Here is a 20881-nt window from a genome sequence, read left to right as displayed (position 1 = left end):
TACTGCAAGACGTAACTTAGCAGAAGGCACTTTCAGATATACGTGCCAGAGAATCTAGTGAATTTTTCAAATGAACTGAATTTCAGAGGGGTAGTATTTAATTTAAGGTTTACTAACCAAAATGGAAAATTTTTCGCCGTACTGTAGGACTATTGAAATATTATAATTGCTTATTTACAACGTTAATCTTATTCTCGTTGGCGAGGTAATAAGCTGTCGGTGGTGTTCAAGGATAAGACATCACACATTTACTGTAGTGGCGATACATACTGATCGTTTTATGCATGAAACTGTGGGCAGGTGACGATAGAGCTGTGAACACAGATCGCGATAAAAAGTGGTTATGGTTGCCTAGCAAAACATATTGTTTATAAGAAGACAGATTTATAGGCCACATGAGGATCTCATTTACATGTTGAAAGCCGATTGTAACTTGGTTTTACAGTCGGTTTGTACACGCCACGATGTAAATATTCCACATCGTGGCGTGCTGGAACCAGTGGGACGGGAATACGATTTAGTATTGAGCTTCAACCATTATCGAAACGTGTTTTTTTCGATAATGTATGTTCGATTCTGGGCGTTTCGCTGTCTTGCTTATTTAATCTTTTAAACCGCACATAAAGTCGAGTTTGCGGAGAGGAAATTCAATCAGTCGATGTGTGTGAGAAAGCAACGGGAACAGTATGCGCAGAAAGAGGTTATATAATATAAATATTATAATCAAAACTATATTTTTCTTATATAAATTCGTTGTTCACAGGTTTGTTCAAACTTAATATCAAAATTGAACCCTAAATTATGAAATTAAATATCCTTTTCGACAGGAAAATGTAAGATGTCAAACATCCATTGTTTTTGTACTGGTTAGTTTTAAAATTTCGATTTTACGCATTTTTATACAGTACAAGGTTTAATATACCTCACACGTGCGACACTTCTTCGAGGGCGTTTGGTGCACATATTTCTCTTAACCTTCATCATGGCTAATTTTACTAATTGTACTGATTTCACGATCTCGTGTCTGCTAATTCACTGTATTTGCACCTCCCCCCACCTCTATAACTGGCTGTCGTCTCTTACATCTGCAACCTGAGAACCGCCACGTCATTCTGATAGGAGACACACTTAACATGATTTTAATGTCAGTACGTGAATAATTTCCACAACCAAGTCATTGCAGTTTGCTCCTATATTTCTTGTAACAAATCTTAATAAGAGATTTGAAGTTTTAATGGTGGTTTAAATTATTTTATTTTAAAGATAGAAGCGACAGGTTCCTTCGAAACGTTGGTAACCACCTACAAGACTGTGTGGAATCACAACCCAGGAGACCACAGTCAAATAGGGTATCTGCTAATATGCTTAGTACCTTTTTGTGTATTCCTCTCACGAAGTAAATAAAATTAAGGCTTAAATGTGAAGTATTGTCTGGACATAAACGTGTTTAATCTGCAGAACAATTTGATCGGATTTTGACGAAATTTATAATTACGCTTGTTGTATAATTCAATTTTGGTCAAATCGGTCTACAAGAAGTAAACAGAAATTTATATCAATTTACCACCACCCAAAACGCCCATCACACAAAAATTATTTAAATGATTTGATCATGACATATCCTTAAGGCCTATAACATATTTTAAATAAATTTTCATTGTGGTGTACCTGTGTTTATGAAATACAACAGAAAAATATTTTCTGTCAATGCGTTTTATCTGTAATATAACCAACTTCAAGTTGTTCTGTGTCTTTGTAATAAAGGAAAGCTAATGTTAATTATGTACACGAAACAAGAAATAATACATTTGGACGTCACCTCTGTTTCATCAAAGTACGCTTTGTGCTCCTGCTTGCAGGGCTGTGGAGTCGGTACTAAAATCTCCGACTCCGACTTCTTCATAAAAGATCAATATGTATTAATAATGGTAAACCTACTAAAATGGTAAATGGTCCTATAAAACATTTCATCACCACCACGCGTGAATCATCAGGCTACTTTTTAGACTTATAACCTATATTTAAGTATAAGTCTAATGGTTTTTGCAGAAATCGGTTAATTTGTAGACAGTTTTTATTGTTAAGGTACCAGAGCCAAAGTTACAAAGCATTTTCTCACACCACGTGGTTCAACGCGTCATTGAATCTCCCTAAGCGTAGGCCGCCGGTGGCTCACACGGTAGCGAAAGTTTTAAAATAGTATTTTCTTAAGATTTTATATCGAGGTCAGAGTCGGTAAATTTTTCTCCGACTCGATCTAAAATTGCTTCCGACTCCGACAGCCCTGCTTACATATCTTCATAACGTTCTTTTCAATGCCTAGGTCAGTGGCTCGTCAAAACCGTTAACGAATTTCACACACCTGAATAAGTATAAAAGGAATTTGTGTGTAATTCTGACTGGAATATTCCTGTTTTTTTATTATTATTATTGAGGTAATAGCTAACAGATGCTGACCTTTTTAATAATGTAAGATGCTTCATCAAAGAGTAATCTTCCATCATATAAACCCCTTTTGTAGTTTGTACACGCAACATTTGGTTAGCAGAAACTTGACCATGTTACAAAAAGTCTCCAGACCCTTTTTGTATTCATTAAATGACTTCTCTGTTTCCATCTTAGTAACAGAGCTGTAAATTATTCTATAATAAGTAACATTTTAACGTTAATGCTAATTTCTTAGGGCAGTGATACTTAGCTGTTGTTCATTCACGTGTGTATTATGGCAACAGAATTTCAGCATACATCATATAACATACTCTAATGCGTTTAGTTTTCATTGGTGTGCCTTTAAGTTCATGAGCAGCGTTGCAGTAAAATGACATATATTTAATAAGTACATCCTGTATAACTCGCAATTCACCACTGTTATATGTAAATACCAATCGATTAAAATTTTCTGTTGGGCTTTATATCCCGAAATAATCTACTTAACTTAAAAAAATTAGTTCAATATTTGTAAGAAACAAAGATTTATTCTTTCACTCTTATTTACAATAGAAAACAATTCACAGTCATTGGAACGTTTAAGTTTGTGATTTATAGAGGCATCAGTTTGATTAAAAAGAAATTCGAAACTGGTTTTGCGAACGAATGAGCCCTCGAGACATTTCGAACGAAACTTGGTTTGGTAGATTTTGAAATATGCTGTATTTTTGTGGACAATTCTTCGCTTAAACAGGTTGCCCCAAAAATATGTAACATTGAATGTGTGTATACATCTTTTTGGAACGTTCTGTATGTATTCGTATGTACTTTAAATTAGAAAACAATAGACAAAGATTTCCTCTGAGCTTCCTGCATTGTGTGCTACCACGCACCATAAAACCTGTAGTCATGGATGTAGCAGTGCAAGTCGGGAACAATATCTGACTGTAATTTTAACACAGGTCCTCCAAAAGGAAAATTTGCTATGGTAGGTATGACCATGAAGAGACAAGGGGTTTTAATATTGAAGATTGCTGTCTTCTGGGTTGTTGCGTCGTGTAGTCTGGTAGATGTTTATCAACGTTTCGGAGGTCCTTGCTGCCTCCATCATCAGGGCGACGTTAGTAAACTTCTATCAGGCTACACGACGCAACAACCCAGAAGACAATATTCAGACTCAACGTCGTGAAAACCTCAAATCTTACACAGTCTTAATATTAGTTGGAAATATGAACCTACGTACAGAATATTACATCCTATTGTAATGCTAAAACGAATTCAAATAAAATCCTACTATTTTGCAGGAGGAGGTTGTGTAGGGTTATAATTTAACATGGAACCTTGAAGACGCCTAGTCTTCCTTGGGCCTATCCGTCCCAAGACCATAATAACACCGGACAGGTGTAAACAGTGATTACACAGAAGATGGCTGTCTTCTGGGTTGTTTCGTCATATAGTCTTGTAGAAGTTTATCAGAGTTTCAGAGGTCCTTGCTGCCTCCATCATCAAGGCGATGATGGAGATAGCAAGGACCTCTGAAACTTTGGTAAACTTCTACCAGGCTACACGACGCAACAACCCAGAAGACAGCCATCTTCGGACTCACCGCCGTGAAAATCAATTACATACAATTGACTGCGTAGAAGAAACTGTCACGCCCATATTCCAAGGGAATTCTCACGGTGTAAAAATGTTATTGTTTAGCCATGATTCTAATTTACAGTGATATATATTGACATTGGTCTCTAACGTGATGACGTAAGGAAGTAACTTCGGTTGTTAAACTGCAGAAGAAAAAGTAGCAGTAACTATACGTCGATATGTAAATCGTACAGAACCCACAGAACACAGTAATTATTTTGCGACATTTGAGGCAGTTCTATACTGAAGGTAACCTTGGTGCACGGCAAAACGTTGCTAAAAAAATTTAGTTTATTATATGGTTAAAATATTGCATTAAACTGGCTTCGAATAAGGTATATTGGCGGGTTTTTGTTAACACGGTTTAGGAACTCCGGGATTCATAAAAGCAGGACAAGTCTTTACTGGAAGAGTTAACTTTTCAAAGAATTCTCTGTATCATGCTGTTATTTTAAAATCTCGTGTAACACCTCGGAAATGAATAGATTCTTTATTATGTAATGAACACACTTTCCATAATGTCATGCCTGAACTTCATATCTCTTTGTGTCTTGTGCCTACGTCACCCGACTGGTCTCTCTCCTAAATGTTTCCCAACTTAAAAAGGTATATAATTTTGTAATTGTCCTTATTCTTTCTACATATCTCGTCCGTCTCACCGTCCTTCATTTGTTTTGATTGCCTTAATACCATTTATTAATTTGAACCTCGTTGTGTAGTTTTCTCCGTCCTCCAGTTTCTTCTTCTCCTCTTCCTTGAAATGTTCTTTCTTCAGTCTGTTCTGAAACTCGTGTTCTGGAACCCGCGTTCTGAAACTCGTATCATGGAACATTGTTCTGAAACCTATGCTCTGAAGCCTGTGCACCTAAACTTTTGTCCTAGAACCTGTGCTCCGAAATTTGTGTTCTGGAATCTGCGTTCTGAAACTCGTATCATGGAATATGTGTTCTGAAACTTGTGCTCTGAAGCCTGTGCACCTAACCTTTTGTCCTAGAACCTGAGTTCTGAAACTTGTGCTCTGATGCCTGTGTACCGAAACTTTTGTCCTAGAACCTGTGCTCTGAAATTTGTGTTCTGGAACCTGCGTTCTGAAACTCGTGTCCTGGAAACTGCGTTCTGAAACTCGTATCATGGAACATTGTTCTGAAACCTATGCTCTGATGCCTGTGTACCGAAACTTTTGTCCTAGAACCTGTGCTCTGAAATTTGTGTTCTGGAACCTGCGTTCTGAAACTCGTGTCCTAGAAACTGCGTTCTGAAACTCGTATCATGGAACATTGTTCTGAAACCTATGCTCTGATGCCTGTGTACCGAAACTTTTGTCCTAGAACCTGTGCTCTGAAATTTGTGTTCTGGAACCTGCGTTCTGAAACTCGTGTCCTGGAAACTGCGTTCTGAAACTCGTATCATGGAACATTGTTCTGAAACCTATGCTCTGAAGCCTGTGCACCTAAACATTTGTCCTAGAACCTGTGCTCTGAAATTTGTGTTCTGGAATCTGCGTTCTGAAACTCGTATCATGGAACATGTGTTCTGAAACTTGTGCTCTGAAGCCTGTGCACCTAAACTTTTGTCCTAGAACCTGCGTTCTGAAACTTGTGCTCTGATTCCTGTGTACCGAAACTCGTGCTCTGGAACCTGTGTTATGAAATTTATGTTCTGGAAGTTGTGTCCTTAAAATCTGTTCTCAAACATGTGATTTGCTGCATTGTAAGAGACAAAGTTTCACACCCAAATAAAACAATAGATAAACATTGTTTTGCGTATTTGAATGTTTAGGCTTTTAGATGGTTGACGGAAGATGAAAGATTCTGAACTTGCTGTTGGTAAACATGCCCTGAACTTAATATGATTCATTTTCCTTGTGATTTGTCGCTGTCGTATTCAAGTACTCGTAATTTAAGTTCGCTCTTGTTTTTAAGGTTATCTTTGTTACCCTTATGTCAATTTTGGCCTGCTTTCTGATAACAAGACGTTAACATGTGGTTAGTATTCTGTGTGTAAGTTATTGTCTTAACATTGCGTCACTTCTACGTGTTATAAGTGGCATGTCTTTTCAAAACAGACGCAACAGGCTTAATCACATATAGGTTGTTTACCAAAATACGTGACAAACACCGTTGTGTTTCGTGCTACAGAGCACAACAGTCTCAGGGTTTTGAAAATAAAATGGAAACATTCACTGTGCTCACTTTTGGTTTTCAACGCCTTCTTTTATCGTCGTTGGCACTTTTCCTCTTGTCCATCCAGTGTGCGTGTATAAGTCGCGCGAGAAGTGCTGGAACTTGCGCGAGAGACTGATTTTGGTCGCGTGAGATGGACTCGTCCGAAGTACGCGCTGGAGGGGTGTCAGCTTCAGTTGGTTCGTAGCTCTAGCTGTGTTTAGTTCGGTGCGTCACCGCAGTTGAGGTTGTGCGACCCCCACTACTACTGAACTCCCCTCTCTCGGCTTACGCATTGCGCATTTAGGTGGCACCACTACTTGAGCGACCTATATCGATGTTGATTGCACGTGGGCCACATTATGTTGTAGTAGGTTTAATTGAAATTCACAGTTTATAAACTGGAATACCACACGTTAGGAAAACACTCAATATGTAATATGGCGCTATATTAAGTAGTTCAGTAAGAAATCGTATAGATTTTCCGGGATTTTTCCACGGCTTGTTAAACGTGTACGGTGTTCTCTGACCGTCTGTATTCTTTTCACCGGCAGCACTTGGCCAGTGGCGACATTCGCCCCAGTCACTTTATTGGAGACCTGCTTTGATATTTTCTGCGCTCACATCTTATTACAAATTGCACTTTTTGTCTGGTAACATTTTCACTAACAATTTAAAAATTACTGTTTTTCGTTGTGTACACTTGTTCAGTTGCATTTTCCAAGGCCACAGACGACGACCCCCCCTTCTTTCCGCGCGGCTATAAGTCCAGTGTTGCCTGATTTGCTACGGTGTGAGTTCTGAGCTGTCTTCTCTCGCCTCGGTACTTTGCTGTGACCTTCAAGCATCCAGTTTGGTGACGGCTACTGCATTTTTTCGTCTATCATAATGCCTCTCTGCTGTGCTTAATGGTAATTTCTCTTTTTAATGCATCCAATTCTCTTTGTTATTACGTTCGTTTGCAATTAAAAATGTCGTACACTGGTGTCGGGCTGCTTTTGCTCCTGAGATATAATCGAAATTAAGTAACACCAGGAAATATTCTCGTCTGTTTATCAAGCAGTCTTTCACGTGCTATTCTACTGGCTGTCAGTACTTTGTCAGTCGAAACACCTCCGGTATATTAGAGAATTTGGATCTCAGTTGTACCAACGTGCGTACCTGTATTTATTACAAAAACGGATTCAGAAAATAAATAATGGAAAGCCTATTTGAAAGAAAAAGACACGTGCCCATGTACATATTTACTAGAAGATTGCTGTCTTCTGGGTTGTTACACCGTTTAGTCTGGTAGAAGTTTACCGACGTTTCAGACGTCTTAGCTGCCTCAGCGCCCTGATGATGGAGGCAACAATGACCTCTGAAACGTCTGTAAACTTTTATCAGACGACAACCATCTTCGGAATCACCGCCGTGAAAACCTCAAATCCTTACACATATTTACTACTTTATGTCTTCACATGATTCCTACTCAGATATTCATTCAGATTGTTGGAAAGCGCGCAACAGTAGCCTCGGATGACTGCAACAGTGACTTTCTTGATATGGCGTGAAGAACGCCTCAGGAATGTCAGTGAACCATTCCAGTCGTGTGTCCAAGAAGGAAAGTAGAGTATAAACCTGCGTGAAAATTGTCATAGAATGTTCCAGAGGGTAATCAAATGTAACATCAGGTCACGTTCATTTCGAATTTGCCGTTGGTTCTGCGCTGCATGGTCCGTCGTAATAAACTAACTCCGTGTAGTAAAGTCCTAATATCCGCTCATTCAATTCATATCTTTTTATGAACGCTATAGTCCATTACCGTGTTCACAAAAGCTGTTTAACACTTGTTGTTTTTTATGGCGAGCAGTTATTAGCCAACGCCCAACCCCCCAACTGGAGGCCCTTTCTGAAATTACCTTGTCGGCTGTCCGCAATGTATTCTCAGGTACCTCCTCCTTCTGACACCGACTAGGGACCACTAGCTTGGATATTCGTGAGGAACAGGTCCAGGGATTACAGTAGCTTGGATGTAGTGGAAAGCAGGTCTGTTATAGTCGGCGCAGTAGTTTTTGGCCGGTGGAATTGTCAAGGGAGAGGCTAGGAGCGAGTCTCTTGTGCGATAGTATAATGCTGACTGCACGGAGGAGCTTGTGTGACTGAACGCCCAAACAAAAGAAATACACTGACCGTGCCATCTCAGGTACACGGACTAGGCCCGCCCGCCAGCTTCTCCACCGGCCATAAACCACTGCGCCGACTATACAGGGACAGAACAAGACAGCATGCAGTTCGTGAATTGGATGCTTAGACATGTTTGCTAGCAGAGAGGCTGTTCTGTCAGTGAGTCGACGCAGAAGATAAGCTTACGATCTCGAAAACCCGTTGTTTTAGGTAGTTTAAACAGAAATGGCATGTGTTTGTTGGAGTTGACATCTGCAGTATGGCAGGAAATACCTGCAAATGTTTGAATTAGAATTTTCTGGACATGGGTTCAGACCTCACTGGCCGCACACATCTGTGCTCAGAGTACGGTAATGCACTGTTACATGAGCTGTGTGTTTGTTGAATGCGGTATAACGAATGCAAACGGAACTGTTTGGTAGCCTGAAATGCTGAATGACGTGCGGTATCCACACATCTGCGCGAGGTCATGTTCATAAAACAACGGTCGTGAATTTGACGTAAATAAAAGTTCGTACAGAGGAAACTCGCAAATATTTGTTGATCCTATTTGTGTAGAAAATAAAGGAAGGTACATAAGGCAATTGGAAATTTTGACGCATAATACACGTTCGTTTAGAGAATTAAGGAGGATCCCTTGCGCTGTGTAATCTGGTAGAAGTTTAGTGACGTTTCAGCAGACAGCCATCGTCATATTCGCTGTCGTGAGAACCCCAAAATTCACAAAAACTATTAAAAAGTTTATTTATTTTTATGTTTTAATGGTTAAAATTTTTTAGAACAAAACAGCATTTCGGTGCTTAAATAACACACTATAAAGCCACTTTGAAATAATCATTAGTTTGTTACAACATGGAATTATCAGAAAGCGAAAGACATAATTCGATCATATGTAACTGAAACAATTTTATTAACTTGAATAAAAATTGATGTGTGTAAACCTAAGAAGGTGTTCTTATGACTGCGTGTCTTATGCTAGACTCACGAAGTTATCAGAGTCGAAATGTTGTCTACAGATTGTATCCGAAATGTCTACACAAACTTTGAGGCGAATTCTACAAATCATAACATTGCATAAAGTCCGTAAGAATATGGATTTGCACCCATCGCCCTAATAATGGAGGCAGGAAGTACTTCTGAAACGTCGATACAAGACAGCCATCTTTAGTCACTGAATTGTGCAGTTATTATTATCAATGTATGGTTCTACCTAACCTCACTTTGTAGATTACGTCGAGGCATTTCGAGGCGTTGTAAATAATTCCTAGAACTTGGTAGATCTGATCAGTACTTTAAGAACATAGGAGTCTCAGACAGAAACGTCCAGGAACAAGTGAGCGATTAAAAAAGATGGCTGCTTTTGTGCATATCTGGATTGTAAATTTTGTGTGAAGTATTTCAGTTTCTCTTTTGTTCTTAGTGAACACAAAATAAGACAGACAATATTTATTTCCAGTGTTGTGATTCTATGCAAATACTGACGACACGCAGGAACTTCCAGTGTGAACCTAGCTTGTGCGTAGCCTGAAGTTTATAACGAGCAGAATAACTGTACTTTGCCAGCATCCAGGTAGAAAGCACCTGACTTGCTTTGCTGTGTCGTCACAGGTCCGGAATGTTGTTTTGTAATGTGAAACAGCTTTCCTTCTATCTCATTTAGACTCGGCTTTTGATTTGAGTTTAGTTTTAGCTGACGGGGAAATGATATATATTTTTTCCTATGAGTCTTCGCCGGAACCTTCTCGGAGGTTTCTTAGCCTTTCAAGAGTGCATTTGTGAGTAGTGAGTGACCAGCCCACTGCCTCTGCACAATTTCTACTTAATGTACTGTCTGCTAGAGCCATCTAGTAGGTGTCAGGAGAGACGGATGAGAAATGGCGGCTGAATTTTGTTTACGAAACATCTCGTTCATGCTTCTAAGGTTGTTTTACGACATGGGACTTCCCCTCCGAAAGAAGTTTATTTTTGCACACATATTTTTATGCTAGCCACGGTGGTCTAGCGGTCAGAACGCTGGCCTTGTAATCCTGGGGTCTGGGGTTCGATTCCCGGCGGTGCCCGAATTTATAACTTGTGTTGGGCAAGGCCGTGGTCTAGGCAACACGGAGTTTTCCTCCGGGGGCTTCCCCGGTTTCTCCATTCACACACAGAAGAAGGCAATGGCAAACCACTTCTGGATAATCTGCCAAGAACGTATATGAACAGGTCCCAGTCCGAGAAAAGGATGGAAGGATCCTGTTCATATGGACCTGTCGTCAGACAAAACACTAAATAATAATAAGATGAGGTGGTCTAGCGGTTAGAACGCTGGCCTTGTAATCCTGGGGTCCCAGGTTCAATTCCCGGTGGTACTCAGATTTATAACTTGTGTTGGGCAAGGCCGTGGTCTAGGCAACACGGAGTTTTCCTCCGGGGGCTTCCCCGGTTTCTCCGTGGCATCCCAACAATTACTCCATTCACACACAGAAGAAGGCAATGGCAAACCACTTCTGGATCATCTGCCAAGAACGTATATGAACAGGTCCCAGTCCGAGAGAAGGATGGAAATATCCTGTTCATATGGACCTGTCGTCAGACAGAACACTAAATATATATATATATATTTATGCTGTGTTACAGTGGGTTATTAATACTTTGTTCAATAACGGAATTTTATTTTATTACAGAGCATGGTCGCATCCGTGACGGTGAGCGTTAAACACTTAAAAACACACCAGGAAAACAAAATCTTACAACAAACGTGGTGGTTTAACAAAAATGTCAACATTTCTCCTTTTAAGTCGAAACTCGTCTAAAAATAGTTAGGAATTTAGACCGTACCGGAAAGAAAACGCCACTTCACCGTTACATAGATCGACTGGTTAATGAAACACAAATACACAAGGAAAAGTTACTGGTTGTTGAAGAAGGTGGAACATATAGTTACCAATAGACTTTAAAAGTTTAATGTACATTCGTAGTTTAACTTTTATACACGCAGATGAGCCAATTGTCGTAATCTTAAATATAATTTTAATAAGACTATATTTTTATCCATAACTTACGCTAAATATGTTTTATGTAGCCTACGTATGGAGGTTTGATAATGGCATGTTATACGCCGAAACATGTAGCCACCTTTGGTTGATGTTTTATATTATGTAAAAGTTGTTGTTAGAGTAAAAAAAAGGAGAAGTCTGCATATAGATAATTTTGTTGTTTATAATATAACGACATGCCACAATTAAAACTGTTTGAAACACGTTTAGAAATTCGATATAAAAGGTTTGTTCCCAGTTATGAAACGACACGTATTTCCTTGGCATAAAACTAATTATCCGTATTGGATTCTCTCCTCTCTGTAATTCTGCCATATGAGGACGGAAATTCTGCCATATGAGGACGGAAATTCTGTCCGGCGACCTCCTTTCTATAACTGGCATTTTCTATTCGGGTTATGAAATAGACGAACAGGCTGTTCTAAGGTGGGGCGTGTTAGTAGACTCCACGTGTGCTTTTATGCGATGTTAGCATGAAGTGAACAAAACAAACATCTGACGGCGATGTATCCGTTTGTCCACTCAGATTCTGATTATTTTTTTAGGTGTGGAGTCATTTGGGTACACCAACACAAAAAATCTGATATTTTTAGGAACTTTTTGCCTTACTTTTAACCGCTAGAGTTGTCATTATTAAGGTTAGAAGGCTGTCTTCTGAGTTTCTGTGCCGTTTAGTAGTCTGGTGGAAGTTATCCGACGTTTCAGAGGTTCTTTCTATCTTTATCATCACAATAACAACCCAGATATCTCCATACTTGCCACCTTGAGAACCTGAAATATCACTTAGGGATATTTTGTGAATTACAATACAATCGAAGAAACAATATTTTCTAAATAGGCCTATATCAAATGTGTTTTGAAATGTAAGGAATAAATGTACAAAAAGAATATTTGATCATTTTCAGATCTTGACTTAGAGACGTAAATAGTTTACCTGCCTTCACGCTCCGACTGCATTTACTTCCAAAGTTCTTGTATATCCCGAACATGAAAACGGTAGGGCGTAGTACAATTTTTGGAATAGTGATGAGCTGAGCGATCCAAACGCTTTGGCTGAGGAGCAAATAGTCACACACGTACAAATTTTAAGTTTTAGGTCTGTTTATAAGAAAAGAGAATATTAAACAAGTTCAAGACCAATAAATCCCTCGGTCACATGGCTTGTAGATATTTTTACTGCCGATATTCCTAGCTTAGTCAGTATAGTGACTAGCTACGGGCTGGACGACCGGGGTTCGATCCCCGACGGGGGCAGAGGATTTTTCCTCTAGCCTCTGCGTCCAGACCGGCTCTGGGGCCCACCGAGCCTCCTCTACAATGGGTACCGGGGTCCTTTCCCGGGGGTAAAGCCGGCCGGGGCGTGATGCTGACCACTCACCCCCATCTAGTGCCGAGGTCAAGGAAGAGAGGAGCTATACCTCCACTCACCCCAAACGCCTACATGGCGTATAGTGGGACAAACTTTACTTTATTTATTCCTACAGCAGAGGTTGTGCCTCTGAAAATGCATGAACATCCTAACAAAACAAGATGTGTGATGTAACTATGTTCTCGCAATTTCACATTCCACCACGAAAATGGCCAACTTTCAACACCATTTTTCACGTAAAGTAGCAGTGTCTTAAGACTCGTCGCGTTATAGCTGAACGTTTTGAAATAACACGTCCGAAAATATGCGGATGAAGATGCCTACATCTTTAATGTCTGCATGGATGACTGCAGATGTATAAATATTCACCCAACGTTTAAAATCTCTACTGTGGCAGTTTCGAATCGATTTTATTACAGCGAGAAATACCGGTGGGTCAAGGAGTATGTTGTTCGTGTGGTAAAATGGAGTAAAATAATGCATTTCAAACACCACAGTAAAGATTAATGAGGTCTATGAGAGCCACTGAGTGGCACGGTCCATACAGTGTGTGGTTCTGAATTTATTATTCGTTGGTTTAGTGCAGGGGTGGGGGAACCGTGGCCTTCTAGGTCCTTAAGTGCGGCCTTTTGACTGAATCCAAATTTTACAGAACAAATCCTTTTATTTTTATTAATACATGCTGCAACCAAATATTCAAATGCTTTCCAACAAAAAGCAGACACAACAAAGTCATTAAAAGATTAAACTTTAAAATTAACGAATAGTTTTCATTTTTTGAAATTAGTAAGTACATGGTAATTAGATTTTTACAAAATAATGTACATTTTTAAGTATATCTAATTGAAGTTTCTTGAATGCAGCCTTATTTCATTACAGCTAAATTAATGAGGACTTCCAACATGAAAAGGTTCCCCACCCCTGGTTTAGTGTGAGGGTTTGTAATGGTTCATAGGATAAAATTTGTATCTGGAAAAGTAGTTACGGAACCAATGTGTTAATCTTCGAAAAAGCGAGTTTCTAAGTGTTGCTACAAAACATACGACAGTCGACCACAACAGTAATATTCTCCGTCTAAATCTCTCTATCTATCTATAATACCTCTTATTATCTGTTCGCTTGACGTACATAGATTTTTGAGAGCCGACGTTGGTTTGTGTGACAAATTGTTTGCTATTTAAACCGACCGAACAGCAGTAAGTATGAGACTTTTGTGTCTCTGAAAGCAAACACTTGAAAGATCACGGAAAATACTGGACTTCTTATCCCCTCCAGAGAGACTCTACGGACATGTTGCCTGAGGACAACTTTCAGAATCTTCACATTGCAATACAAACATCCTGTTCACTAAGTAGGATTTGAGGTTTTTACAGCGGTGAGTTTAAAGATGGCTACCGACGTTTCAGAGGTCCTTGCTGCCACCATCATCAGGATGATGAGACAGAAGACAGCCATCTTCATCCTGTTCACTACTCTGCTTACTGGTTTTCATTTACCTAAGGATAAAATAAATAAGTATTTTAAGACAGGTCCAATACAGACATAGGAGCTTCATATATGCAGGTCACCTAGTTACCTAGTATTGTAAGGATACGGGTCTGCGATGGACTGGGCATGTGTTACCTACGATGAAACAGTAATGCGAACAGAAATATGGCGGGAACATCATGGTAAACTCCCGGTTTAAGGATCAAGAAGGAGATGGGCTGAAAAGATTAATGAGAATTAGATTGTGAGGATTGGAGATGGATGCAGATGTCTCAGGATCATGTTCAAGGGTGATGTTCGACTATCGAGCTCTGATATCCCTTGTATCTGGTGCATTACTAAATCAGGATCAGTGATTGTCGTTTACCAATACTAGATCAAACTTTGGTAGTTCATTTACAACAGCAGAATTGGCAACCCAGAAGACCACTGTCTCATGTCCCATCGCCACTTAAATGTTTTTGTTTCCTTTCAAATTAGCCAGGACTCGTTTTATGTAGCGCCCATTCGCACTTACCACGACATTCGGCAATGCGTTTCGGCGTAGGCAGTCGTCTTCAGTTTTTCTTGTAACCAGTCTCGCATTTTGTCAGGTATCTTTACGCGCGTTCGCAATGACGTTAAAAAAATGTCTCTGTTTGTCCGTCAGCATGTAACAAATCGACAGCCGCCGAACGAATTTGTATCAAATTTTACGTTACGTGAAAGCGACAAATGTTTTCGAACAAGAGTATGTAAAAACATAAATTATATTTTGTTATAAATTTTGTTTTTGTGCGAACTTTACAGTTTTTGAGGTTTTAATGATTTTTATGCTGTTTCATCTTTTAACTCGAGAACAGCTTGGATGATTTTTATTAAATTTTAATTTGTATGTCTTTACTGTCCGCTTATCCTGTCTCACGCTATTTACATGAGGGAGTAGAAAACATTCACTCTTTAGGAAATAACAGCGAACTCTACAGAATTGTAGCACGTAGAATTTATTATTTATACTAAATACGTGTTTTGTGCTTTCCCTCTGGAGTAACTGAACAGTTATTAAATGCACACACACCGCAAATATTCTAGACTTGTTCTCCGGGATTTGACCTTTTGCGTGTGGTGCCAGTGACGTCAGATGGGCGAAGTGTCTAGTATGGTGACATCATCACAGAGGATTCGGCGAAGACCCCAAGCAGCTGGACATTACCTGGAGATTCTCCAAACCAGGATTACCCGTAAAAGACATTCCCCCATGCATCAAAATTAAAATGTGTCGACAAATTTTAGTAGAAATATTTAGTATCTCTCGTTACATTCGGACATACAGAAATATGCCGAAACTAATCGGCACAATTTTACAATTTTTCGGTACTTGTAAAAAGAAGAAAAATATTTCTTCTTAATGAAATAATAATTTGTGTTCCAAGATACAAATGTAAAATTATGAAACCTTTAAGAACGTAGCGGGTAAATTATGGTAATAGAACAGGGAAACTTTCTTTGCCGCTGCGTCCAGACCGGCTCTGTGGTCCACCTACCTAGTGTTACGGGCGGTCTGTCCCCCGGAGGGTAAATGGCGGCCGTGGCGTGACGCGGAACACTCAACCCCATCTAGTGCCAAAATCGAGAATGAGTTGGAGCTGTATAACCTCTCTACAAGGGTCTCCATGGCGAGCAGCGGGACAAATTTATTGTTATATTTTCTCTCCTCGGTGGGGGGTAGTTGAGTATGAATAGCCTGAAACACGTGTTGTCTGACTTGAGAGCTAGAAATTATTGAGGCTGTGGTAATACTGATTACGAATGTCGACCATGAACAAGGGCAGACATGCAGAGTGGAGATTAAGTAACCACGCACCACGAGAAATCGACATGGATTCCCTCCCTTCCACAAAATTCTGTTATTAAGGTAACTCAAAACTGTATAAAGCCTTATGTGTACGTAAAGGAATCACTGAACAAACCATGATACATTATTTTATCTGATTAATTAGCTTATTAACCACCGGGAGTGAACTTGTTTTTGTGAAGGTCGTTAGCCGATTCTTCTGACACAAAGTCTAAAAAAAGAGGCTTGGTCATAGGGCATAAAAAATGGGTATATTTATTGATGGTATAATACATATCTGAAAATTCGTGTTTTGAAACTACTGGGCAGTTGCACCGATTTTAAAAGTACCTTATTGCTTTAAACAGTAAAACTGTACGAAATAACTAATTTAAAAAAAAATTGAAAATGTGTTGTTTGATTTTACTCAATTTTCACACTAAATGGCCTTTCTCAGTTTGAATATATGACGTCAGGGCTTGTCTGTGCTAGTCCGCTCCGTTAAATAATTCAAGCGAGATTTCTTGGCTCGTCAGTTCTTGCCAGGATCCACTTTTCTTATTGTTCTTTACGCTGTGACTTCAAGGCCTTCGTCTCAAAGAACCAGCATATAATTGACACCATCGTGAATACTGCTGTATCCTGTTGACAACATTCTTTTCACTTAAATTCAACAGACATTTACGTTAGACGCTAAATATTGGCTTGTATATTGCATGATTCCCACAAAAAGATTTCGACTGTTCTATTTTCACTTAGTCTTCGTTTGTATCTACTTAGGCGCATTTGTTGCGAGGTTTTAAGGAAGCTTGGTATTTTTTGTTTGAACTATAGGAGATACGTGTTATGGGACCAGTCTACGAGTACGGCACCAAGAATTTTGATAGGTCTATGTATTTTATATATAGATTTCCTTAACGAGGCTTTATCACCTGTTTAGGTTAAGTGTCGAATAGGAGGATGACGGGGGGGAGGATGTGGAAGTCGCATGTCGTGGCCTATTGCAAGATGCTAACCCAGTGTTTGCGTGAAGGGAGGAAACCCACGAGAAACCTTGGTCAGTATAGCAGGAGTTGGTACTGAGAATCGAACCGGGACCTGCCCAATATGAAATATAAATATTAAAAAAATCTTGACCTCAACTTTTTATAAGCATAATTTACAGTAGTGAGATAATGTGTGTAGTTAACAAATACTGCTGAAAAAGTTTTTACTTCCTGTGAATTTTCGAGATTGGAAGTTTCCTCTTTGCCCCTGGCTCTGGGACAGACAGCCTCTTATAAACCAGATTATACAACAGGTATGTAGGATTTGAGGTTTTCACGGCGGTGAGTCTGAAGAAGGCTGTCTTCTCATGTTTACTGGCGCTGCAAAGGATTTATATACAAGATTTTACATCCTATGACCTCTATATTCATTAACCTTGTGCGTACAGTTAGAATAACAAGAATAGATGACATTCTATGTACCTACGTGTGCTGAGTTAAACACAATGACATAAAGACTAAAATTGAAGCTGTAATTGTACACGATTTCTGTCTTCTGGGTTGTTGCGCTGTGTAGTCTGGTCGATGTTAACCAACGTTTCAGAGGTCATACTGCCTCCGTCATCAGGACGATGAGTATGAAGATTTCTGTCTTCTGGGTTGTTGCGCTGTGTAGTCTGGTCGATGTTAACCAACGTTTCAGAGGCCATATTGCCTCCGTCATCAGGGCGATTAGTATGAAGATTTCTGTCTTCTGGGTTGTTGCGCTGTGTAGTCTGGTCGATGTTAACCAACGTTTCAGAGGCCATATTGCCTCCGTCATCAGGGCGATTAGTATGAAGATTTCTGTCTTCTGGGTTGTTGCGCTGTGTAGTCTGGTCGATGTTAACCAACGTTTCAGAGGTCATACTGCCTCCGTCATCAGGGCGATGAGTATGAAGATTTCTGTCTTCTGGGTTGTTGCGCTGTGTAGTCTGGTCGATGTTAACCAACGTTTCAGAGGTCATACTGCCTCCATCATCAGGGCAATGACGGAGGCAGGATGACCTCAGAAACGTTGGCTAACATCAACCAGACTACACAGCGCAACAACCCAGAAGACAAAAATTTTCATACTCACCGCTGTGAAAACCTCAAATCTTACGTAATTGTACACATTTGTTACCCCTGCACTGGAATGAGATGACTGGTCACCTTCACTCTCCGGCCGCTGTTACCCGGGAACGAGTCCCGGTACCCATTATACAGGAAGTTTCCTGGGCCCCCAGAACCAGTCTGAACGTGGTAGCTAAGGATAAATCCGTCTGCCGGGAATCGAACCCTGATGGTCTAGCCCGCATCCCACTATTAACTGATATGTACCAAAACCCTCTACTGCCATCATTATAAGTACTATGGACTCGACCTCCAGTGTTAGTTAATTTTCCAAAGGTCACCAGCAATCTGTAAAAATTGGAGTTGTTTGTTTTGCCAGACGCACCTGATTTGCGTGTACACAAATTTTACTTACTTGTCTCTTAGACACGGAAAACCTTGAGTCTTCCGTTATGTTTTTCATAGCAAAAGCGTGGGAAACGAGGAATGTAAGCGGTGACTTGGGTTTGTTGATCTCGTTCAGTCTCAGCTGTCCGCAGAAAAATTCGGTCTCCAAGCAGACGCTGGAAATTGATGATGGCGATATAGCGCAACACAATAACACACAAGTACGATAGCCAGTATCATATCGGATTGCACAATTTATTAAGAGCGAATAATGTTCTTTAGACTGTTTGTCATCAGTCATTTGTGCGTTTGATTCATGTAATTTTCACACTGCAGCAAAACTTAAGCGCTTAAAATTCGGTTAATTTCTAAATCGGAAGTGATGTTTGTGGCTTCTCTCTGCCTTCCACTAAGTACAGTCAGTTATGCCAGACATCTGCAGCGCAAAGACACCAGTACGTTCATATAATTGGAAGAAATACGTAAATTAATGTGTTTACCGAGACGTGTGACTACGTTCCACTGCTAAACGAAGATAAACACTGTACTTAGCTTGAATATTTTTATTTTCTGGTGGACAAGTGGTTAGTGTAGACGGCTAGCGTTGATGCGAAGGTCAAATATGCAAATTAGAGTGCTTATGACGGCATGTTTTAATGCGTATGTTGTTTTCACTCAAATATTTATTTAAACTGTGCACTTGTATTTTATTAAACTCGAAATTTTCAGAGTGTGATATTCGGGAAGAGTGTGTAATCACTGTACGAGGTGCGATCGGAAAGTTTCAAGACTGCGCCTATAAAAACCCGTACACTTATCTCAGGTATTAAATTCATCCACCACCCTCGAAGTAGTTCCCCTGGGAGTGAACACAACGATCCCAGCGCCGCTGCCAAGCCTGGAAGCATCCCTGGAAATCTTTCTTTGTCAGCCTGTCAAGCACCATCTGCGATTCTGCCTGAATCTCTTCTATCGTCTCAAATCTCCTTCCCTTTAGCTGAATTTTCATCTTTGGGAAGAGGAAGAAGTCACACGGAGCTAAATCCGGCGATCCGGCAAGATCTTTGAGCTCCTGACAAACGAGAAGTCGATTCTGCTTCTGGTCCTCAGACAGGAGCCTTGGCACAAACTTGGCTGCGATGCGTCGCATGTTTAGTTCTTCCTTTAGAATCAGCTGACAGGTCCCATAGCCTATCCCAACAATGTCGCACAAGTCGTTGATGGTACGACGTCGATCTTCGTGAATGGCCTGCCGAATCTTCGTAACATTTTCGGGCGTTGTGCTCGAAGATGGTCGTCCAGAACGCTCGTCATCATCGACAGAGGTTCGGCCATTTTTAAAACGTGAATGCCACACAAACGTTTGTGCACGACCCATTGCGGACTCCCCAAATGCTTGCTTTAGCATTTCATAGGTTTCCGTAGCCGTTTTGGCAAGTCTTTGGCAAAATTTGATTTGTTCATGAAAATCCGCCATTCCGAAATCGCAGGAGGGTCGGTGTAATGCACTACCAAAACGCCCGTAACTAAGAAACAAATGCTAATTCGATGATGCCGGCTGGCACACTGATTCACTATGAATGTAGGCCGCACCCCCTAGCGGCAGAAGCTCGTACTACATCCGGTTCGCCCTCTATTGACACAGTCTTGAAACTTTCCGATCGCATCACGTAAAACACAAACAATCTACTAACTTTTGTTTGAGAGCAAAAATCAAAAGTCTGTATCACCTACATTGACACTCATTGCCTTGGTGAGTCTAGAAGTGTGAGTGAAGCAGGTATTTATTTAATTTTCCGCAATTAAAATCATAAAGAGCTACGTAACTTTCACTTAGTGTAACGATTTTCAATGGCGGAATTTTTTTGTCGGTGGTAAATGTGACTTAACAGTTGAGCATCTATTGGCTGCTTACGCTCAGATTCAGTCATTTACAATCTTTAAATTGATTCGGGGTTGTTTAATGGCGCTTTATCAACTGCGTATGTCTGCAGTACATCGAGTGGTTGCGTGATTGGAAATGATAAATGGGAAATATTGTGTGAGAAAAATGTCGTGGCCTGTTTAATTGACGCTCTCAGGGCCAGAATTTGAACCTTGAAACTCCTGAAAACAAAAATAAATTGTAACCGCATTCGTGATTCTGGTCCCACACTGTTAGAAACGACACGTTTGTCATTATGAAATATTTGTCTTCATATCCTTCCAAATCAGATCACCCTGTAGATACTGGTTGAATACTAAATGATTGCAAGAAAATCAGATGACACATGTACAATACAAAAATGTTATTGATTCCAGAACTATTT

At 40.1% G+C, this 20881-nt stretch overlaps 2 protein-coding genes across 3 annotated transcripts in view; one reads left to right on the top strand and one right to left on the bottom strand.

The window, feature by feature from the left end:
* Positions 1-20881, top strand: part of LOC110829246 (ATP-binding cassette sub-family G member 8) — a 70309-nt gene that overhangs the window by 4218 nt on the left and 45210 nt on the right. The window lies entirely within an intron of this gene.
* LOC110829248 (uncharacterized) lies at positions 11039-19079 on the bottom strand. 2 transcript variants are annotated; one of them, XM_022062801.2, is made up of 3 exons: positions 18601-19079; positions 15815-16014; positions 11039-14299 (listed from the first exon to the last, which is right to left on the bottom strand). In XM_022062801.2, the coding sequence occupies exons 1-3, from the start codon at positions 18871-18873 to the stop codon at positions 14296-14298; spliced, it is 477 nt and encodes a 158-aa protein (XP_021918493.1). In that variant the 5' UTR covers positions 18874-19079; the 3' UTR covers positions 11039-14295. The 2 variants fall into 2 exon arrangements, 1 of the variants encoding a protein (XP_021918493.1); XR_002542922.2 differs by lacking the exon at positions 15815-16014.

The sequence above is a fragment of the Zootermopsis nevadensis genome, unplaced genomic scaffold (assembly GCF_977971745.1).
Source record: "Zootermopsis nevadensis isolate Lab colony 2312 unplaced genomic scaffold, Znev_1.0 Znev_ptg000001l, whole genome shotgun sequence".
NCBI lineage: Eukaryota > Metazoa > Arthropoda > Insecta > Blattodea > Termopsidae > Zootermopsis > Zootermopsis nevadensis.
Note: the sequence above shows the minus strand (reverse complement) of the source record. Positions and strands in the feature narration are given on the sequence as shown.

What these genes read in the sequence shown, in the direction of transcription:
- LOC110829248 (XM_022062801.2), bottom strand. Translation starts at nt 18,873, where the DNA reads ATGACTGATGACAAACAGTCTAAAGAACATTATTCGCTCTTAATAAAT. An exon ending in TTTCCGTGTCTAAGAGACAA is followed by an intron (nt 16,015 to 18,600) that starts GTAAGTAAAATT and finishes CACGTGTTTCAG; the next exon opens with GCTATTCATACTCAACTACC.